General features: G+C 42.7%; 1 protein-coding gene across 13 annotated transcripts in view; it reads right to left on the reverse strand.

The window, feature by feature from the left end:
* Positions 1–280: 280 nt before the first annotated feature.
* The window catches only part of LOC117763653 (transcription factor SOX-6-like), a 106,358-nt gene continuing 82,544 nt past the window's right edge, over positions 281–24,094 (reverse strand). For 9 of the 13 annotated variants that reach the window (XM_034588979.1, XM_034588969.1, XM_034588966.1 and 6 more), the window contains 7 exons: positions 20,328–20,477; positions 18,076–18,250; positions 16,293–16,489; positions 9,392–9,503; positions 8,215–8,385; positions 5,344–5,557; positions 281–3,226 (listed from right to left, as the gene is read on the reverse strand). In XM_034588979.1, coding sequence (XP_034444870.1) covers positions 2,884–3,226; positions 5,344–5,557; positions 8,215–8,385; positions 9,392–9,503; positions 16,293–16,489; positions 18,076–18,250; positions 20,328–20,477 — 1,362 coding nt within the window. In that variant the 3' untranslated portion in view covers positions 281–2,883. The remainder of the gene's footprint in view (positions 3,227–5,343; positions 5,558–8,214; positions 8,386–9,391; positions 9,504–16,292; positions 16,490–18,075; positions 18,251–20,327; positions 20,478–24,094) is intronic. The other 4 variants (XM_034588978.1, XM_034588970.1, XM_034588972.1 and 1 more) reach the window with 2 other exon arrangements.

Below are 24,094 nucleotides of genomic sequence, written 5' to 3' on the forward strand. Positions count from 1 at the left end.
GGAACAATAGGCCACATTTACGGTAATGGGCCACCAAAATATAAAGACCAAATGGAACAGCTCAATATTAAAAACAGAAATCCTTGTGTTGGAAATTATTAGATCCTTGGAAAGTGAGGGCATTATCTAGAGTAATGGAAATAAGAATTCATGCAGAGTTACCTGAAACGTGTGCACGGCACTTTCACACACAAAAGACACAAGTGTTTCACACACAAATAATCGGTTTCATGACATGTTCATTTCTCAATGTTGCACAAAAGTCAAAGAAGCACTTTAGTAAAGAAAATGTCGCCTTAACTTTTTATTTATTTATTATTATTTTTTTGATTGTCTTTCTCACCAAGTTTGTACTGACACTTTTTAGAGCCAAAGCTGGCTAATAAATACAATGAAATGTTAAAACGCACAATTGAATTTCAAATACAATACTCATCACAAAAACATAAAAATGTGTGTGTGACCAAAAGACGTCATCTGCTTCTGCTGGTCACAACTGACAAGAGCATGAGGTTACCTGAAAGAGATCAGAGGTGATGGGACCACTTTAGGCAACAACGTTTGTTTAAATAAATGAAATGCTTCTAGAGAAAATGGCATTATACTGGTGCCTGGCATGTACGAGGCTTCCTCAAAAGAGACTTTTGACTGTTCTAATTTAGCATGTTGAAAATCAAACAACAACTTCACATTAGTCAATACTGGAAAGAAAAGAAAAAGAAAAAAAAACAACATACTATTTATATCCAGTGCTTAGGATGTGTATGACACTAACTGAAATCTATATGTATGAGAGCTTTTCCCCGTGAGCAAAAACCAATGTAAAAATTGCCAAATATGGTCACAAAGAGTTATATGGAGTCAGAATGCAGCTGAACACAGCACCCGGAAACCACCTGAGGTCACAGGTGTCCAAAATGGAAACGTGTTCAAATTGCAGAGAGGGTGGTGAAAATAGACAAAAGAAAAAGAAAGAAAAAAATGACGTTTTAGAGAAAGAATGTGACATCTGAGTAAAATGGAGGAAAAAACCGTTCAAACCCAGCGTGGTGCTGACCACTGGGCCTCGCCACGACGAGAGAGGAACATCTCGCTCCAGACTGTGGAAAACTTGTGTGATCCGACCAAAGGTTGCGACTGAGAGAAAATGATGCACCATTTTTTCCTCCATTCTTCTCTTAATAATTTATTTGTCTTCAAAATATACATGCGGTGTAGAAAAAGGTACCCTTTTCGAAATAACAGACCTATTAGTACCATTTATTTGCAACTATATAATTTTTTTTAAAAACTATTTGGTGTATCTTTCCCACATGATGCAGAGAAGACGTTAAAAAAATATTAACAAACTAATACAAATATTAACATTATGCACATCTTTGTACCGATTGAAAACACAGTTAATAACTCTTATCCTACAGTATATGTTCTTCGTGGGGCTGCTTCTTCCCCTTCGTTATGATGCTGAAGGTTCACTTTTAAGACTGAATTATTATTATATATTAAGTGTATATTAAGGTAGAAATCAAACCATAGCATGACTTGACATATGATCAAAGTGGGGCTTCAGTACACCATACTGCGCTGCATTTGTTGCACATCGTGGTAAGTGTTTGGCCTCGAGGAACTATGGGCAATGTGGTTCTTGAAAGCACTAATACAATGGAATAGAGGAACAGACTCATACAATGCTACTCTTCTAAAAGCCGGAGGGTCTGCCACTGAGTGACACGAAATGTGTGCATGTGTGTGAATGACTGAGACAGTGCGATGAAAACAAATCTTCCCTGAGGAGGGAAGCCAGCAGGTACCAAGCAGGAACTCATCTCATCAGATAGAGACAGCTGATTGTATAAGACTTTTTTGCAGCATTGGAAGTTAAGACTACGACATCCAGAGTGAATGTGAATGGAGGTTTGGCACATTTGAATTAAATCCGTACAATGTCTGGGTACTAATAATAATAATAATAATAATAATAATAATAATAATAATAATAATAATAGATATATAAGGGATGTTGCTCCCCATATTTCTTGACAGTCTAAGAAGTCCTACCACTCTTTTTATATGAAAACAAACAAAACAAAACAAAACAAAAACACATTCACAAGCTGGCACATCATACCTGAGCTGGGATATTTAAAAAAAAAAGATCTAACAGTTATGTAAGCAGTTTGTCAGAAACAAGATGTCGATGCACTGTAAATGTAAGAAAACAAAAGTAAGACTATAAGATTACGAGAGCTAGGATTTATATTAAACTTTTCAAATTTCAAGTTCCGACAGTCCAGAGTTTGTACAGGCAGTGACCTGTCAGAAAAAAAGTCTATTGAACAAAAACAAAAAGGAAAAAAAAAACAACAGAAAACACAAAAATGTAAATACATAATGATAACAACTAATTCACTCCTTAAACATTTAAGACCAAATAGCGTTTGAAGACCAATTCCTGATGCTTCAAAATCCATGCATGCTCTTTACAAACCACACAGCAATGTGTTTGTCGTTCATTTGTTCTGTGTCCCATTCTCTCTCACTCTCGCTCTCCTAGCTCTTGTTTACTCCTGTTAAGATTGTCGGCGTGTAGGAAAACTGAAGTTCGTCGTCAGCTGGATGTCTGAGTGTCTCTTCGGCTTGTGTTCCGGGTCACATTCTTCAGCCCTGTTCTTCAACTTGACATCCATCAATAAACTGTCCATAACTTTCTGAGCATGTCCGCTGAGTGTGCGTCCTGTCTGGGCACGCTCAGCGCATGACGCAGCGTGTCCTAAATGTTTGCCTGAAGGTCTCTGTAATAAACTATGTTTTCTTAAAAAGTGTTTCTGAGTATAACGGGAGTTTTTAATTTTTCTCTTTTTACAACTCACACCCTGAGAACACTCAGTTGGCACTGATGACCTCCCGCGTCTCACGGTCACTGCTATAGTCTGACTTCGGCTCATCATCAAAGTCTTCGTACATGTCCATCTCCTCGTCTCCATTGGCGGGATCTCTGGGCAGAGCCAAGGCTCTGACTCCGCCGCCATTGCTGCCTCCAACTGGCTCGGACTTTACCACGTATGTGCTCTGAATGACGGGGATGGCCGGTTCAGGGCTGGCTGAGTTGCTGGAGCAGTCTGAGGTCAGGTGTGGGGATGGCGTGGCTGTCGTCGCCATGGTTATGGCACCGGGGTAAAGTCCTACCACTCCTGGGCTGTTGCCAAGAGGAATTTGTGGCTGAGGCCTGGGAAACAAGGGAAGTGAGAAAAGGAAGGATGTAAGAAAAAGAAGAAGGTATTAGACAAAAATAATTATATTTAATTAAAAATAAAAAAATATAAATAAAAAAAGTATACACATCCTCAGGGGAACTTGAATTTCTGTATATAATTTCATGTCAATCAATGTGATATCTGACAGATGTGTCAGTTTGCACTGACTGACCAACACTGCCATCTCCACAGTCATACTGTGAGCATTGCAAAAAGGGGGGACAAAAATGACTTCACTCAAAATAATAGGTTACACACAAATCAATTAAGTTCTTTCAAACAAATTTAACAATTGCATTTTCTAAATTTAGGTTTAATAAATTCAATTCATTTGTGTGTTACACATTGGAATGATTTTTTTAGGTTTATATTATTTCGGTGCATACAGAGACATAGTAGCATTTAACAGATCGGTTGCTAATGGTGCTACAAGGCTGACAGCTTCTGACTGATCGGACTGTGATTCACGAGTCTTTTTTCTAACCTTTGAGCAAAGCCCTTTCAACAAAATATTAATTCTGAGGCCACTTAAGTTAACAGCGACGCTTCTCATCTGGTCGGGCATGTCCCGACACAGAGCTCTTTCTGCCGGCTCGCAGCAGCATGGAGCTAAATAACCTGTTAAGATACGGACGGAGTGAGGGTGAACGTACATCACTCAAACAGGCCCTCTGGCTACTCAAATGAGACGCATAAAGCAGGAAGATTGCTGTCACTTTTCTCACCTCACACTTCTCCCTCCTCTGTCTCCCGAAACAATTACCGCCGCACGGCCTGACAGACCCATTTGCACATTAAAACAACACTGGATTACTTGTATGGAATGCGCCAGAGCCTTGCTGTGTACTGGCTCCTAGACGCTGGGTGATTTAACTTTGATTGAATGTCCAGGCCTAAAGAATCATAAGCCCAGTTTTTCTTGCATTTACTTGACCACACACAGTAAATGTGGCATTTAGCTTGTGACGTCTGCCTCGCTCTTGTTCCCTCTCAAACATCTGCTTACATTTCATATTCCACTATGTCTGTCTGTGTCCAATTTCACTGCCCGCAAGCGCCCGGCATTGTCCTAATTTAATAAATGACAAGCTATTAAAAATCGCTCCTATTCAAAGCCGTGGCCTCTGGTAAATCCATCTCAAACACAGGCCACTGTGATGGCTTTAAACACATCCATGGCTGGTTCCCATTAAGACAATGCCACTGTTATTCCCCTCGCCGCGCTCGCTACACTCGAAAAAATGTAAAGCTCTTCAGAAAACGTTTAAAGGGTTTTGCAGATAGAACCACAGGAGGCTCAGAGAAAAACCTTTCATAAAGGCTCCATAAACCCTGATAGTCAGTCCACAAGCCTCCAACAAATGTATAAGTAACAAAAATTGAAGGAACAGGGCAATACCCAGCAAAATCTCAGAATAAAAAAAAATGGAAAATACATTGTTAAATACATGTTGGTGCTTCATATTTTATCTGAAGCAATTCTTTCTTTTTTTTTTCTTCTGAAATAGCCCTATTCAGGCCAAGGAGGCTGACAGGAAGGTCTGTTTATTAAAGAGACGACCGCACTGAGAGGTCACAGGTGCAGTAAGAGAGCCATGGTCTTCTTGAGCAACACACAAAGCCAGTCTGTGATCCAAGGCTCGTGTCTGTCAATGCACAATGGTCTGTGAAATGGGCAAATTTCTTATGCATATACTGCAGTGATGGACAACGTGTGCTGGACAAGCTACGTCTGAGAAAATAGACCTTGTATTAAAAAAAATACTGATGTAATACAGAGAATTCAGTTGTTAACAGGATACTGTGCTGTAATTCGGTTCTATATATATCCTCAGCAAGTCAGTCACCAGGAGTGAAGAAATATGCTCAATGAGTGGCTTCTTATTTCTGGGATATAAATCAAACAACCGAAATTATTACACTCCGCTGCCATTTGAAGGTCCCAACCATGTAAATTAGCCTTGTTTAAAATTCAATTTTAAAACCACACAAAGGGGGAAAAAAACTGCAGCTTCTTGTCAAACTAGTGTGAGCACTTATATAAAAAGCTACCTGATGTTCAGGGACAGCGTCTCCCACTGCTACTCACCCCACAAAGAACTGCCTCATCTCCTGACGTCGTGACCTCATCATCTGTTTGTACTCTCCGATGCGCAGCTTCTTGCCGTCGATGATGCAGGTCCTCTTGGGCCGCGGCTTGTACTTGTAGTTGGGGTATTTCTCCAAGTGGATCTTGCTCAGACGGGCCTGCTCCTCATAGTACGGCTGTTTCTCCTGGTTGGTCATGGATTTCCAGCGAGAGCCTGGAGCAAGGGATTGAAATGTTCATTTAGTCTCTGGTGTTGTTTTACTTTGAATAGCTATGCTGTTAAAACATGCTATATCTGTGTGTTAAGAAATACACTTTATGCACATTAACAAAAACAATATGATCTGTATATTAACTGCATATTAGTCATTAAGTATTGCACTGCTTAATCGATTTTATAGTATTCCGGTTTGCTCTTAAATGATACACTGCAGTTCATATCTACCCTGTGCAATAATAGTTGTGTACTTATAAATTGCGTTACACATATGTTGTGTACTTATATGTCTGCTAAAATGTTTACACTGGGTTTCAAGGAGAAATGACATTTCAACCCTATCCATGCCCTGTCCATATGGCAGAATTGACAGAAAAGTTGACTTTGAGTTTTGAGTGTTGAAAAAGGTTTTGACAAGCTTTTGTAAACAGTTTCTGTGAATGTGAGTTTGCGGTGAAATAGATGAAATGGCCCCTGAAACAGTGATCCGGCAGTACTAACACACTGTCATTTCAGCTGCACATTACTTCAATCATTCAACAGAGGCCCTGGTAGAGACACAAAAGCCAGCGTTTCTCCTGGTTTATTAAGGTGGAAAATTATCATGTGAACAGACTCTCAAACCAAGGAGGCTGTTTAAAGTCAGGAGTGGATTACACTCTGCTCCCTCTTCGCCTAAGAAGAATGATTCATTGTGTACTTGTTATTTTCCTTGGTGAGAGCACCTTCAGAACAAGTGGACAGGGCCATTACTGCAGGAATGCAGGACATCTGCGAAGCACTCCGGCAAGTCATTATACACGCTGCCTCGCTCCTCTGTTTATCAAGGTTTATCAAAAACTGCTCTTGTACTTTTCTGACACAGGAAACAGGGAGGTGTTTTTTTTTAAGCGAACCACTCCCGGACATCCAGCTGTGTTATTATGTTGGAAAGACGTACATTGTGCACACACACATGCAGCGATGTTCAAGTACACAATTTTGCACTTTGAGTTCAGCTTTTTGTTCCAGTGTTGCCACAGACGCTTGATGAATATCTAGAAAATGATCAGTGTTTCATACCAGCGGGAGCTCCTTGTTCGTATTTGACTGTAATCACGGCTATTAAACAAATCATTTCACTAACGAAGGAGTTGACATATCGCATTTGAATTTGAATCCTGTCACTGATATATCCTTGGATATCTATAAATTAGAAAAAGCTTTTTTTGTAACACGACACAAACCTTCCCTTATCAGAGCCCGTTCGAAGCTGTAAGTCAGTACGACAGACCCACCTAAGAAAAAGCACTTTGTTAACGTTGCTCAGGAGGAGCATTTACATTCAGCCACCCCCAAGTTCACTGGAGCCCTGCGCCGGACAGTGGAAGCCTTAGGAGCGTTTCATGAAGAAACGTTACGCTCCGCACCGTGTGAATGGCTATCTGTGTCGAGGAGGTTAGTATCAACACGGCTGCTTTTTAACTGAATGCATCCATCACACTAGTCAGGCCGACACAGTGGAGCTCTGTGTGCGGAGTGTTCCAGGTCGAAAAACACTGGTGCTTCTTATAGTGCGCAGAATATTGGTGAGAAAACCCTGTGAACTGTAGAAAATAGTGGCAGAGTGAGCTAATGAGCAGAGAGGCCGACCTTGAAAGAAATTCACAGATTCGAGGGGACGTCAGCGGCCAGAAGCACTGTCATTGAACAAGATAATGGAAGGATGCAAAAGCACTTCTGTGGCCCAACGATTTTTGTTCATTAAGTGTTTGTGAGAGTGCATCTGTGAGGTGTGCAGCGTGTGACAACATTGTTTCTTGTTTTTATCCAAAAAGTGTTTCAATTTGTCTGGCATCATTCATTCACATTTGCAAATGGGTCTCTCTTGATGGTGGATTCGACAGACCTCTCCACATCAGGCCGCCATCTTGGATGTTAATAAAAAATGCTTCAGCTCCACTCCCATTGGAGCAGCTCAGAAAATGCATCAAGTGGCAAAATGTTGGAGCACACAGGGGAGGATAATACGAATGGGGTGTTGATTTTGTCCCCTTGTTCTTCTTGTAAGTAAAAAACAACTAAATTACAGATTTAATTACTTTAATAACCAAAAGGAACACTTTAAGCTCAAAGCACAATTACTTTACCCCATGTACAAATGAGTTAGAAGCTCTGAGAGCACAAACCTCCACCAGGGCTAATCCCCTATCCCATGTCACAGCAGTGTTTCCCATTAATTATCTAGACTGTGGCAGCCCACCATGTTCTAATTTGTCCTGCCACAGTTTCATAATGAACCAAAACAATTTTGACACTTCTCATTATAACATAACAGATCTCTAGCTTGCTGCTTTGCACTGCTGCTACATTGTTAAGCTGTGTGCCTTCCTATTTGCTGTGTGTTCTGTTGCACTATCATCTTAAAAGGTGTGTGTGTATCCAGCTCAAAGTTTCAGCTGCAGTTGTTCACGTACATGTCTCTGTCACGTGATAACTTGTCTTTCACTCTTTGGTCTGTGAACCTATCACCCAGAATCTGTTGCGTGTGAGAGCGTCATTTGTGCGTGTGCACGTGCACCCCCCGTACCACCATAGGTTGAAATAATTCTGTGGGAAACGCCGCAGAGAAATTTCCTGATGATGCTCTTTCTTATAAAGATATAAAATCTCACCGAGGATCTTGCTGATGTTAGAGTTGTGCATGTCGGGGAAAGTCTGCAGGATCTTCCTCCTCTCGTCTTTGGCCCAAACCATGAAGGCGTTCATGGGCCTCTTGATGTGGGGCTCGGCGGTGTTCCTGCCTCGCGCCTCCCTGAATACTCGGGCCTCTGTGACATTATTCCCTGTGGGACACAAAGAAATGTCATTTTCTACATGTTTGTCATCGTCACATACTTTCACACTTTAAATGTTCAATGCAGCAGTGATAAGGATGAGCTCTTCCTGTTTGTCTCTTCCCTCCTGAGGCCCCTTTCTGCCTCCTTGCAGGAGGATGTATAATAAAAGTCTGATGGGGGTCTTGTCGGGATGCCCTCAACATGTTTGCACAAACAGACGGTATCTCAATGCCTATGCTCCCATATTTACTTGTCTGACTCTAAACTAAACCACGATGAGCACTCCTCAACCCTGTAAACAGTGGTGCTTTATGAGAAACAGATGGGTGGAGGGAAACAGTCAGTGTCCTCACACCACTTTCAGTGAAAGACATAGTGACATAGTTCTTATTTGCACTAAACTCTCTTGACCATTACAGACTCGCCTGTCTTCACCTGCTTTTGTTTGCATATTTGTACCGGGTGGGATCTTGTGTCACAAACACTAGCTGTGGAGAAAAGGAGGAGAATTCAGCCTCTTGTGTACTCGAAGGAATAATAACAGTGTAAAAAAAAAATGTCAAGAGCGTAAAATGTTGACATTGAGCACTCTGTTTAGCTGTGGAGGGTGTCCTTCACCTTCCTGTCCCTCCTAGCATCCTGAGGAGCACAATAAATATTTGTACTTGCTAAATACCTGTATGTTCTGGCTCTTCGTCGTCATCGAAGCTCCATGATACAAAGTCACTAGAAGTAGGGCCTCTTCTCTAAGGGGCCCACTGAGTTAAGGGTCACTGGTATTAATTTAGTCTGAACAGGATGCGACTGCTTCTAACTAGGCTCCTCAATACTCCAGCAACTCGTTTCCCTCTAGGCTTCCATTATCTGTCCTGCTTTTTATAATTCTAAATTACCGAGATTGTAAGGAACAAAAATGCAAGAGACAGAGAAATGTCCACAAAAAAAAAAAAAACCCTGATGAGGATAAAAGGGAAGGGCAATAAAAACACAGATGGGCAGCAGAAGGGCTCACCATCCAGATCTTCTGGTCTCGTCAGGTCGATGACCCGGTGGACCATCTTCCCAGCATCCTCTCCGAGCTTCCCCAGGTGCTGGCTCAGCGTCTCATAGTGCAGCCGCTCCTGCAAATCAAGAAGAGGTTCCAGGGGTTAGCACAAGCAAGCTGAGAATCTGAAACGAGTGCTTGATAAATGTCCCCCAGAAATACATTTTTATGAAGTTTTCATTTTCAATCAGTTTCTTAATATTTAGTGTCTGGATCAACATGTCTGGCATCTGTTCATCTGGGTGACCCCGGACTACTTTAAACGCGATGACAATATAACTAATCGCTGGTTTGAATTGGCATGGAGGACATTTTTTGTTACTGTATCTGAGCTAAATGAGTAATGATGTTGGTTATGCCATTAGCTAATAGAAAAGTCATAGCTGCTTCAAAGCTGTGCTAATCATCAGCGTCTTCCCGAACCTCCCTGTGTCTCTGTCTTCTTGCCTGCCACTTCGCTTCAGAGACAAATAACTTCTACCAGCAGCCTGCCTCAGGGCCTTCCAGCTAAAATTACCCCACCACACTCCCAAACTGTGGTGGAAAACATCGAACCCTCCGCACAGCCACCGCACATCCACGCTCCTCCTCTGCTCTCCTCTCCCCCCGTCTTCTCCTCTGCCCCCCCCCCCCCCCCCCCCCCCCCCCCTCCCTCCCTCCCCCTCAGCTCTCCTCCTTTTTCTGGTGACAGAGGCATTTTGTTTGACGCAAGGAATGGTTGCCGGATGAAGTCATGCCACGGTAGCCGCTGGCAGGGTTGGTGGAACTTAAGCGCTGGTGTGTATGTGAGTGTGTGTGTGCGCGCGTGTGTGTCTGTGTTTATAGATGAGGAGTCGGCGCGGGCCAATGTCAGCACTACGGCAGGGCTGTAATCAGGCCCACCACAGAACATGTGCCTGGGCAGTGCCATGCTCACCGCAGGAAGCAACCGCCTAACAAAGGACTAAAGAAACGAGAGAAAGAGGGAATGACAGAATGAGATGGAGAGAGCGGAGCAAAAGAAAAAAAGAAAGAGGAGTGGAATGGAAAACTATAGTCCAGAGACAAGAATAGGGTTCGGAGTCGAATGAGAAGTCCTTTAAACGCTTGTAGTGCTAAACAATAGCTTGTGGAAAGAGATGTCCCCTCATGATGATGCTGTCTGACTTCTGGAAGTGAGTCTAGCTTTGGTTCTCTCCGTTAAATTAGATTATGAATTAATTTAGCTTAAAAAATGATGTTAACCAAAATGACCAAATTGTGCATAGAATCTCCGTCGCACCACAAAACATCCTTTTCAAACCTATAATAAGTTTTGAGACGGTTGCTGGTGAATGGGAGGAGGCCGACGGAAAACCAATGCAGAGTATAAAGTCAGGACTTTGGAAAAATGAACCAGGACAGCTTCATTGGAGGTGGACCGATCCAAACTGCAGATTAACAGCAGACCTGGGTCACAATTTGCAAATATTCTCTGCGGTGGGTCGACTTTGGTCTACTTGAAAGTCCTGGTGGCATATGCAATAAGGATCTGTCTTTGCTTTGTTAAGGCAAAATGGGAAAAGGTCTGGCTCATGTTGCCTGCTGGTCTGATACTGGACAGTTGCCTTTTGGACCAACATTACAGAGCAGCTTTTTAAACTCCATTTGTATTGTCTGCACTATTGAATAAGGCTCCACTTCTTTAACACTGCTTACAGGGGAAACTTTCGCCTGGCACCACTTTGGCTTTGGCACAGTCAAACTCACCCACGGCACGTTTGATATTCTATTATTATTTAAGCCAGGTCTGAATTAGCGAGCACTTAACTTGGAAGCTGACTAACCAAGGACATAATTAATTAAACACAATGAGGGACACGAGCATGAGCAGAGATGAATGAAAACCAAGGAGAAGATAAATTAAAAAACATCAAGTTAAATTAAAAAACAGAAGTAAAGAGGAGCATTCCCTTTAATCAGTACAAACAAGTACTGCAGAAACAAATCACATCTGCGCTGCTCGAGTATTTTTAAACACACTATTCCTTTCACTGGGTCCGGAGCTTAATATTGCTGCTGAATGTATATTTCTAAATTTAAGAGACACTCGACTCTTTTTGTTCCGCCTGGTCTCTCCTCGCTTTGGCATTTGCTTCTCTACTGTTGCTAGGGCGACACTCTAAACTTCACTGTATTTTTTTAATCCACAACGTATTGAGCTCATTACCACAGTTACAACTCGCCTACCGCCAGCACGGCCTGCCTCCAACTGACCCGCAACCGTTTACTGTCTCCTCCCGGACCAATCAAGTTTGGCAACCTTGTCTGTACCCCCCTCCCTGCTCCCAGCTTTCCCTCTCTCCTCTCATTTTCTTCATCTTTCTTTCTCTATTTCCTTCTCCAGACTTCGCTGTGTGTCGATAGAGCTGTCAGTCAGCCCCGGCAGTTTTTTTTTGTTTTTTTTTCTCCCCTCCATCTACTTTTCACCATTCCTCTTCTTCATAGCCCTTAACACCCCAACACCAACCCTCCACCCTTTGAGGCTCCAATCCCACAAGAAGTAGACACTCAACAGTCTATTTGCAGGTGCCAGACTCAGCTTTGTAGTGTACATATATCATTCAGCCCTCAAATACAGCAACATTACGTCGACCTTTAATCAAGACTTGGAACCGTCTGAGCTGTCGGGTTCACAAGCTCGCTTCCTACAAAGACCAAACTCGCCTGCGCAGCCAATATAAACGTCTATACAACCATTTCCTCCCTCCCCTCCTCCTTCCAGACGTCTTCCGCTACACCAACAGAAACTGCAAGCGTGCTGACCGACTTCATTTAACAGGATACAGACAAAAGACACGGGACAAAATAAAATAAAGATGATCAAAATTTGAGAGATCTGGCAAAGTTCAAAACTTAAGAATACAAAGGTTAAGAAGACAATCTTCCTGATTGTAAACTTATTGAAAGTAACTTAAAAGTTAATTGATGAATAAATAAGTGAATTATATAAAAACAAATACATACTTAAAGAAGGATGAAACATGTCAGGTTTAGTGATACAATTTTATGTTGTCTGTTTTATTTTTTAAATTTCACGTTTCACATTTCAACCTGTCCAAACTTCAGCCTCATCTCTGTGCAGCTGATTACAGTTTTGCAGATCAATTCTTTGGTCGACTAAAGTTATGAGAACAATGTGTGTGTCCTCATCATACTGTACTAGTGATTGTGTGCAGGACCATTGTGGAAAAAGCAAAACAAAAAACCTTGTTATGTGGCCTGTAGATTTACCTAAGCTCCGTCTGCCATAACCCCCAATGTTCAGCTCACGGAAACAGGAATAGTAGTCCCTCCTTATTCAAAGCAGTGTATTTCCATTGTAATGCATAGCCCTACACTATCACACTATAATCTGAGCTGGACTCTATTCTATTATAAAGAATTTACCGGGGACACATGGCACATTTTGGAGTTTTTATTCCAGACATGAAAAGTGAATTTTGTGCCAACCTCTCCAAAACTTAATGTTTTCCTTCAAGTGGTCTTCGGGAGTGTTTTGTGGGTGTTCAGAAAAAAAGTCCTCGGCCTTTTGCACACACACATGAAGGCAAACAGACAAAAACATACATGCACACACCCACACAGTTATACACAGTGGCTATTTCAGTGAGCTTTGGCAGCCGCAGGCCAGCTGGAAGCAACGTAAGCGTAAGGTGATACTCAACAATGCCACTAACTGGCCAGGTCTTTTGTGTGTACACCGGCTATAATGACATTAACATGGCCAAGGCCAGTACAGAGCCAGTACACACACGCACGCACGCACGCACACACACACACACACACACACACACACACACACACACACACACACACACACACACACACACACACACACACACACACACACACACACACACACACACACACACACACACACACACACACACACACACACACACACACACACAAGGGAGTCCGGGTTCTGTTTCAGCTCTCAGAGAAATGTCTATGTCGTCTATGCCTGAAATGAATGCTGTGGGACAAAAATACACAAACAGAAAGCGAAATAAACACATACACACACGACACAGCGACGACTCTCTTTGAGTCAGATCAGCGCAGGCAATAAATAGCCCAATGTTCTCAAAGATACTGTTTACAGCAGTTGTCTCATTCCAAAGAATCTGAATACGCTGTGTTAGTACAACTAGAAGACCTGGGCACAGCTTTAAAGTTTCAAAGGGGAAGATGTGAGTAACAAATATATGCAATGAGCAGAAAACAACACCGAAATCCAAGGTAAAGAGAAAGCGCCGGTCTCGCTGCCTCCCGAGGTGGAACGGGTGAGTCACACTCACAGTATCCAGCAAGTTCCATCCATGAATTGTTTAAGACAGAGCAAAGCCTTTGAGAGCTTCAGAAAAAAAGAGACACACGTGCAAAAAAAAAAACCCTTCTCCATCCCAAAAACAAATTTATGTATTTAAAGCTAAAAGAAAGAGTCTTTGAGCTGCTGTTGTTAGGGAACGAATAACAAACTGACAACAAACACCGAGGCCTGCTGTCATCTTCGAACCGGAAACAATTACTTTGAGACTTTCCAAATGAGCTTTTTATTAGGAGACATGGAGCTATAAACCAAATTACTGCATTGCTTTGGTTTTGTTCCTATAGTTGGAAAGTATAGAGCTTGAGAAGAGTGTCGGGCTCTCCCTGCAATACACTCACCTTAATCTGTGATCATTTCAGAATCCACTTTTTGTAAAAAAGCTCTTTTAAGCACAAACTTGTTTGGAAACATTGCTCTGATTTTTTTGCCGGACCTGCAGCAGACAAGTCACATTAAATTTTAATCAACAAATTATTAGTATAGGCAGTTGTATAATTTATATTTATGAGCTTCTCAGTATGACTTGTAAAAACATCAACTTGGGACTGAGGATAAGTGCAGCAGAGATATATATTTTCCCATATTTGTGGATGTTTTCCTCCTGAAGATGCAAACAAGTCCCAAAAAATTCAAAAACAGCCTATCCTTGGAGTGCACCAGTCATGACCTACTTGGGGTTGGTGGGTTCAAAGACTCCACCCCTAAAATATTCATGAGTTCCTCTCCTCCTCCGTCTCCTCAGCCTCGCAAGTAACGTGGGATCAATTGGGCAGGAAAGCCCGTCTAATCATGTTCCCCGTTTTACTGAAATTCTGATCCTTCGAATGTGTGATTGGCCGATCAGACTGATTGAAGATGTTTTGGAATATGGATTTCCCTCTGGATATAAGATCCTGGTACAAAGGCCCTGTCTCCTTCAGCCCAAGGGGGAGATGGGCTGGGGATGACGAGGTGAATGTGGAGGGGAGAGGTCCTTTCCCTAAGAAAGGCCCATTAATTGGACTAAAACCCTGAGGCCGGGATCCCCCCTTCCAGGACAAGAGAAGAGAGCCGGACTCTATTATACACGTGCACACACACGCAAACACACACACACACACTCTGAAGCTAACACCATCTCCCCTCCGAAAAAACACCCACTCGGTCTCAGTGAAGGCAGACACACAAACATGCTCACACGCCAAAACCATCACTTGTCATTGGCCCAGCTGCTCCCTCTTCAAAGCAGTTAGCTTCTGGGTGGCCACAGAGATGAGAGGAGAAAAGAGAAGTTTTCGAAAAAACTGCAGCTCGAGCCAAACGACACCAAATCTCATCCATGAATATTCTTAAGATTTGTGTAGGAGCTGAGAAGAAACCTTGAGGAGCCAGCAAATGAAATACTGGACAAAATGTGACGCACGAAGGAGCAAGGAGATCTACGTACTGAGGTGTGTGTGTGTGTGTGTGTGTGTGTGTGTGTGTGTGTGTGTGTGTGTGTGTGTGTGTGTGTGTGTGTGTGATATTACATGGATCTTTATGCCATGTATGAATAAAAATGCTAACCCCCACCCTTCTCTCCTCACCACATTAGTCTGCATGCTCTGATGAAGTGTCCACATGTTTTACTGAAGGAGAAGTTGTGATACCACATTGTAAAAATACTTGTTTACTTGTTTACTAGTAAAGGCCATAATCAGTGCAATAATAAGTAGAATGTAAGAGTGTACTTCCAAATAGTATAGTCTTTTTGAATGTTTAACCTAAGTGTTAAATTTGGCTGAAGTTGAATATAACTTATTTTTTGTTGTTGTATAACTGTTGAATTTTCTGCGTCGGAGATGTGTCTTACTTTAAAATAAATAAAAGCCCTGATGGAAGCCCTATCTCGGAAAGTATGACATTGACAGTTCTTAATCGTTATTAGAGATGCTAATATGTAAAATAGCATTTTGGAATTTTATCTCATAATGCAAAGATGGTTTACACTATAGCTCAAGCACATCACTAGTGGATGTACCTACTGCCCTGATTTCTGTGCACTGCTGTACTTTTTGTGTCACTATTTATTTATACGTCCTGTATAGTTCTATTTTATTCTATTTTATTTTTTTTCTATTACAAATTTCACAAAAATGGGCAAGAACAATAAGCCTGTAGCTTTTCCCCTTGCGCTGCAAATTTTGCAACTCATCCTTTTCCAACAGTTAGAGGAAGACATTTACCATATAAAATGTGAAATAGATGGATTTTGTGAAGCAGCGCCCCAATTAAGTCGAGGTATAAAATCTCTTTTCCAAATGATGGGCTGTATTATTGTTGTTAAAGGTCTCACCAATCCCTCCTAATGTGGCAGATTACTCCTGGTTGGTTTGCCTTTTTTTCACAAATTTACAGATTGAAGTTTGTGAATTCTTGAGATACTTAAAAAGGATGAGGAAATACACACTGCATTGAAACTGTGTGATTCTTATAGATCTTATCAGTTTGTCCTCTTATGTTGTCACATGTGACCTGGCTGTCTGTGCCACTAACCTTGTTGCCGTTGTTGAGGGTCATGCCGCTGAGGGCGGACAGTTTGGCCTCCAGACTCTGATGTCCTGCATGCTGCTGCTGCTGGTGGAGCTGCTCGCGCTGGATCTGCTCCCTCATGTTCCTCGCCTCTTGGATGGCCTTCATCACTGCGTCCTGGTCCCCAAACAGCGCTGTGGGGTTCAGGCTGGACAGGATGTCTTTGGTAGGGCAGGACAGGATAGGAGAGAGGGGAAACTGAGTGTCAGTTCGTCTGGCATGACAGTAAAGTCAGAATAAGTGGTTTTGTCAGGTTTGACTGACGATAGCCTGGCAGCAGAAGCAAAAACTTTTCAACTGTCATCGTATTCTGACTCAAATGTTGCGGTATTCTGATGGGTCATAACTTGTTTTTTCTGAGGAGCCCCGAACAAATTGGGAGATCTCGTATGTGACATAACCAAACTTTTTCATGTCCTGGAAGGAAACTCTTCACAATGTATAGCCCCCTTTCCACTGAGCTTAAAAACTTCTTTATGAATATATATGCAGTTTTGAAAACAGGTATCAGAATATTGTTCCTAAGATTTTACACTATAAGGCACAATGATAAAATAGATTGGTATTTGAATTATGTTTTCATTCTCCAGCATCTTTTTATTTTATTTATCAGCATCAATAAACCAGTTTTTTTTTTTGTTTAAACCCAGTTGTGTGCTTGTCTGTGATTTTGTGACCCTTAATATATGTTACACAATCTTTAAAAACAAAGAAAACCAAAAAATACATCATAGTAATGCACATTTCCTGTTATAATTTAAATTTTAACATCTAAAAGAAATTGATGAAAATATCTTATCAGACACAAATGTTGCTAAAGTTGTTTTCCAGTAAACACGACAGAATCTCCTCCCTTTGTTTAATTGTTTCGCATTTGTTTTTTAAGCTGGTGCACATTTGAAGAAGAAAAAAAAGAGAAGAAATAAAAGGATGCAAAGTTTCCGTTGCCCTCCTCGTTTAATTAGCACACAAGTAGGAAGCACTGCATGCTTGGGTGGCCGTTAAAATGGGCAAAAAATAACTTTGCAGGGAACACAAGCGACGCGTCCTCAAAGCCACTCCAGAGGAGCTGGTGAAATTGTTTTCTGGAGGGATATAATGAGAGGGTTTAGATTGGCCTTAATAACAGATAGCAGAGGTAGGGGCATAAAAGGTCTAGCGCAGGCAGACAATGATGTGAGGAAGCTCTTAAAAAACCAAATAACGTGTGCTGGGTTTCACTGCTTCCGCTGCTGGGGTTTTCATTGGGGCTAAATACAGGGCTTTGGACTCCTGTAAAACGCAAACACACACACACACACACAAACACTCACACACAGGTCTGCCCATGAAGCTGAGGTGTCTGCAGCCTATCAGCCGCATGCAGCGCTGCTTGGTTTGTCTGTGTGTGGCGGGGAGGAGGGAGGTGTTTGGGTGGCTGATGGTTTTGTTTTTCCGGTTGAGGGGGAAGATCACGTTTTACACTGGAGCGAGGACGTATTTACTCCGAATGTACAGTACAGATGCGAAACAATACGCTGATGTAGGAAAGAGTAGGAGTGTGTGTTTGTGTGTGAGACATTATGTATGTGTCCAGTGTTTCCCCAAAGATTTATGTCTTGGCTGGCAAAGCATCGTCAATGCCCTGTGATTCCTATTGAACAAGTCAGTGAAGCCTGTGCTGTTGTACCTCCTCTTGGCCATGCTGTCCACCCTATTGGTAAAGGAATCACTGGTGTTAAAGTGCACATACGTGGATGTTACTTACCAAGAGAGTTCCTGCCCATGATGGGGGTAGGACTGGGGATGCGGCCCTTGCCCATGCCTGTGGGGCTGTTCTTGTTTCCACAGAACAGACCTTGTGTTGGGGACGTTGAGGAGCGAAGACCCTCAGCTGTCTTAGGTCTGGCTGAGAGGTTCAATGGCTGCGTGGATCCTTCCTCCTATTAGTGGAACAGATGCAACAGTCTTTAATATCTAAGTGGAAAGCTCTTTTTCCACTGCTCAAAAAACCAATCAACACCCACAAACATCCGGCTTTTGTCTGCAATGGGAACTGATACAATTGTCATTCAGTCTCTGGTTCAATGATTCTGCAGAAGACACTGGTTTTTATTAGTTCCGGCTCTGATCGGTAAAGTGATGAAAATTTGAACATGACTCACCAGGGAAAAAAACTCCTTTAATGGCAATGGGAAAGGAGTCAATCGCCCTTTTTTAGCGGGTTAACCCCCCCCCCCCCAAGAAAGAGGTAGTGAAATAAGCCTTTTCAATCACTCAATGCATTTTTCGGGTCTGGCATTAATTACGTTGCGATGTTTACGATTCAGAGTCACTCAGAACTATACCCTGTGGATTTGGCCACTGGTGGCGTTATGGTTTCAAGAGTCGTACATACATGAGCGTTGTATCCGTCTGTGAATGATACACAGTCGTATAAAGAGTTTCATGCTCCTCCAGCGACTGTCATGCAGTGATAGTGACGTGCCAAGAAATGTAGCGTTGCAGCAACAACTGTGACTACTTTCTTTAAAGGTTTTCATCGTATCCGTTGTGATGCAGATATTGTGTATAAAGTTATATTTTCACAACACTATGTGTCTGCTGTGAAAATGTGTTACAAGTGCAATTTGAACTGACTGGATTCAAGTTGACCACAACCCCTGGATTTAATTATTGTCCAAAATATGAAGAGCTGTCAGTACTTTAGTGATCAGTCATCCCTATCGGGTTTCTGCCCTTCGACAAATGAATTACACAGCTTTACTTCTGTGAACTTGACAGGAGAAAAAAAAACCTGTAACCTACCTTCTCCTCTTAACAATGGCACCTTTGTTTCTGCGAGACCTCTACAGTATTTCTAATCAAAGGTTCATGACCACACTGATTCATGTAAGGAAACCTTGAAAAGAAGTTTACTCCTGCACATCAACACAGCCTGTCTGGGGCTCCTCCGCTGACGGCAAACGCTCACTGAACGTGGAGCTGGTTTGTGCTGAGGGAGGTGTTGAGGAGTTCAGGACGGGCTTGGTAGAAGGAGGGAAGAGGGCTTAGGCTGCGGGTGGCATGCAGAATTGGGGGTGGGGGGGGCTAACCATATGTGTGGAGGGGGGGTTGGGGGTAGATTGGAGGGCACAGCACTACTGTTTGAGTGTGGTGAGCTCTGACGCCGGTCTATTGTGACGCCGGTTGCAGCTGTGCCCCATGCACACATATGGCTTCCATTACTGCCTCATCGTCGAGCAAAGGCGAGGCGTGTGCTCTCAGTGAGGGGATCTGGGCTCCTGCCAAACAGCAGCCAGCGCCAGTGTCAGTTTGTGTATTTGCATGTGTGTGTGTGTGTGTATCAGTGTGTGACTTTTAAATAAGCAGTTCTTTAATGAACGGTGAGGAGTGCAGGGCCGTGAACAGATTGATGTTTCAAAGACAAAATGTCCAACCTCTCGATTTTACATTTTTACATTGTCATCTTTGAGTGATTTTTTCGTTTTCTTCATTGTGGTCAGAGTTTCTCCATGTGCTGTTATCTTAAATCTCATCAGAACATAAACCCATCACCTGAAATGCAAAACTGTGTCCACCTTGCTTTTGCATATCCTCCATACATATGTCAATCACATACTTTGGCTGTTTACAGGGGATCTACCTGAACAGGTTTACATGCTGTCAATATGCACTGTATGCTGTTTTTACAGCTGTAACCATGGTCACAGCTGTAAACACAGCTGTAACCATGGTTACGATGGCGTCAGTTCAATCTACCTGTCACGTGGGTAGGTTAAGTGATGTTAACTTGGTGCTATTGACACTTGATGAAAAAAAGTCAGGAATGTAAACAAGGTTTCTTTGGGAGAGAAGGACACACTATGGTGCCAACTTAACCATTGTAACTTATTACAGAAATACCTGTGACACACTAAAGGAAAGGGGAAACCCTGAAAAGCATAACTTGGACACTTTAAACAATTCTGTTACTACACATGAACCATTCTTCAAAATCATTTACAATAATGGGCTTACCTTAATCTGAGTGATGGGACTGGACGCTCGCCTCTCACTCTTCAGTGCAGAGGGGGAGAGGGGACCGGAGGAGTTGGGAGCTTGTGGGAGGGGAGTCATCTTGGCTCCTTGTGAGATCTGCATGCTTGCCAGCTGGGCTGCATACAGCTGCTGCAAAAAGGGAAGAAACCAGCAAAACCGACAGGCTATTAAGATTGCTCGCCAGCAGCTAGTCAGTGGCTTTCCTCTTTCATTCTCTCTCCTCTCTTCTTCTATGGGTGTGTGTCTGAGCCAAACACACAGAAAACTCCTATGGAAACAGATCTGCGTGCTCACATACACACACCTCGATCTGAATTTGACAGGATTGTCCCACACAAATGGAAGATTTGTTTGAGGGGGCGAGTATTTATCAGAGTGGCATTCCAGCAAAACATTTTCATTTTAAATGATCTACAATCCATCTCTGACAGTTATTCTTTCAACAGATGCTGGGAGCAGCTTGTACATCCATTTACATCCAAGAAATAAATCCAGATAATAGCTAAAGAAGCTCCTGAATACTTACTTGTATCTTATTTAAGTTTAATGCTCACTATTGACAAAATCTATGACTCAGGTCTGCACAAATATGTGTGAACAATGAGTGATGAAATAAGAATTACAAACAATACCTGGCTGAGTATCACTAACAATAAACAACTGGTTTGCTTGATTTATCAAATAAAAATGTGAGCCACAAAGGAAAAAGCCACACTGATCTTTATTGTTATCCTGGCAATTTTTTTAAGTTTGGCTTTTGAGCAAAGCAGTAATTTTAAATGGTAAAAGCCGAATCAAATTTAGACTGCAAACAATACTTGTGTTTCAAAATACAAAAGAATAATCTTGACACAAATGCTTGGTCCTATAAACAACTTAGACAATGGAGTTTCTTCTTTATTCAAAACAAAGACAATATGTGCAACCATTTTAAGTGATAGTCAAATTACAATTATATCTTGGGCACGTGAGTCAGTTGAAACACTTGAAAAGAGCATAGAAGTAATAAAAAACCTAAATTAAATGACATGGAAAGTATAAGCCAACAGCCATCAGGGTTGAGACGAGAACATTAAATGTAGCAAAAAAACTGTAGGCCTACCGATTTTCCATCCAAGGTACTTAACAAAAATCAAAGAGTCAAATACTCGGCCCACAGTCCAGGGTCTTCTAAATCAAAGCTAGCTGGCCAGACAAACCGCTGCCTGAAACCACTGTCAACCCCTGTCTAAATGCATTGGAGTGTGAGTACTGGAGAATCAAAGAGCCTGTCCTCAGGAAAACCACCCAGACGTGGCTGGCCTTCGCTTCAGACTCCCTCCTCTTTTCTGCTTTCCTACTTTCCTAGCATTTTTCATTCTCTCACCTCATCTATACTCTCTCCCTCCTTCTACATTTCTGTCTTTCTTTTGTCCTCTCCTCTTTTGATCTCCCCCTGACTCTCTTCCTCTTTCTCCCGTGCCTCAGTTCTGTTCCAAAATCATTCTTCACATCTTCTCCCCCATCTCCGTTTCCATCTCTGGTTCTTTCTGTCTCTGTTTTTACTCTCTCTGGCCCCTCCGCCTAAAAGGCCCCCAGTGTTGTGAGATCTGATTTCCCTGTAGTCAAAACTGCAAGGCCTCCTGGGACTGGAGATCCAACAGCAAAGAGAGTGCAACAGAGAAAACGAAAGCGAGGGATGGGGAGTGCTGCGCTGCAGACACACAAGACCACCGTCGCTTCACCGCCGAAGCACCAGGCTCAGCGGTCGGGGCCGGAGAAATTGGCTGGCCCTCTTTCCACTTCTCTCGGAGCGATATTAAACACAAACAGAAGGGGCCTCGCCGTTGAAACAAAGCCCTGATGTCACGCCGCTTATTTTCCTTGGAAGGCAGGAGGAGTGCCCGGGCCAACCCCTGGCGATATGAGATCCCTGTAAGAATGTGCCTTGAATGGCTGGTGGTGAGGCCTCTCGCGTCAATCAAGCCGACCGCAGAGTTACTTCTGGTGATGCCTGATATTCTTACGGCTCTAAGGGGAGCAGGAGCTGGGGCAAACACATGGGTCTTTGAGGTAAAACACACGGTTAAGATCTCACACCCGCACACACACACACAAACAGCTATTGTGCTGTGAGCAGCGATTCTGCCAGCAATTCCAATAGGAAAAAGGAACTGTTGAACAAACAAAAGGTTGAGAATAAGAGCTCTTGCCTATTTTTTTTATCTGTTTCTTGGAGACACCCGGAGATTGATTGGTGACTGGGGAGGCCAATCTGCAGCGTAAACAATCACAACTACAGCTCTCGCCATTCAGTCAAACCCCAAGGGAAGACAATGCCGCAATTTCCTAAATTACAAATTGACAAAGAGGGTCTTGAACTGTGCCTCAGCTGTCTGGATTATCTGACTGGCCTCTGGATGTTAGTGCTAATTTGACTAAAATCCAAATGATTAGTCCATCATTTTTCATCCTCCTCATTGCCAGCAGTTTTCTGTTAAATAGCCTTGGCCCACTTTAGCGTAATCTTTAAGAAAGCAAAGAGAAGGTGATGTTGTTGTGGTAGGGGTGTGGGCAGCACCTCCTCTGTGCCTGTCCCATTAAGACTGAGTGGAGAGAATCCCTTCAGCTGGCCTCTATTAGTGTTGAGCTGCCATCGATCTCAGGCACAAAACAAATGAGGTTTTGTCTTTTTCAGCAGGTTTGCAAGGGGAGGAGGACGAGGAAGTGGGTGAAATAGATCGACTGCCCCTGAGCACAGGAGGAGGATGGAGAGTAAATGTCGCTCAGGGAGGGGCGGCTGCGTCCAAGACGGTGAAAAAGACACAGAGAGAGGCAGGCTGCATAAAAGTCATCTCACTTACAGTTTTCTGACGTGGAGCAAATCCTTCATTTTTCAATTTAAAAAAATCTGATTGCGGCTAAATAAATGTCCTCTTTCTTGTGAAGGATAATGAAGTCCTGACAATGAGGGCAGAAACCCCGACTCTGGGGCACAAAGATTTGCTGCTCACCTTTGTCTCCGGGCCTTGGACACAGAAAAAGAAATAGGCTGATCATAGTAACAGACAGCGAACGATGTCTTATGATTTCAACAAGAATGTCTGCTAAGCAACTGTATTTCCCTCGCATTAGCCGCGCACAAAGGGGGCCTTTCTTCAGCAGGAATCCACTGTTTGTGAAAGGGTCTACACCGAGGCTCTGGAAACAATTGGCCTGATCAAGTTCCCACGCCGATAGCACGACATTTGTTCAAAATCGTAGGGTCGGGTCACGATGGGTCCTCCACAATGGGGCAGCTTTTGCAGTTATTTTTTTCTATAAGATTTATTTTCTTCAATTAATTTAAGGCATGAAAACAAAACGAAAGATCAATTCTTAAATTTACTAATCCCAACCCTTTTGTGAAGATCCAGTAATTTCGAGTAACGCAGGCTCATTTTCGCTGCTTGAGAATATACGCTCTCTCTCTATATGCCAGTTTATGCCTGCGTTGACCAGAAGTGCCAGCCAGCTGTCTAACAGAGTCCTACAGGGTTTAGCTTTAAAACATCTGGAGCAGTCTGGCCACAGCATCTGTCCACCCTGTACTGAGCAGAGGTCTGGCAATAAAAAGTTCGATATCAGCTGGAGTGTACTTAACAACAGTGTGTAGCAGAGGAGACAGCTAATGTAGAACTAACACGGTGTAATTGTGAATTTACAATGCTTTTTTATAGACGCGCAGTCTATCACACACTGCAGTTAAGGCCATTGTGAAGTGAAGT

Source organism: Hippoglossus hippoglossus, chromosome 6 (assembly GCF_009819705.1).
Source record: "Hippoglossus hippoglossus isolate fHipHip1 chromosome 6, fHipHip1.pri, whole genome shotgun sequence".
NCBI classification, from domain to species: domain Eukaryota; kingdom Metazoa; phylum Chordata; class Actinopteri; order Pleuronectiformes; family Pleuronectidae; genus Hippoglossus; species Hippoglossus hippoglossus.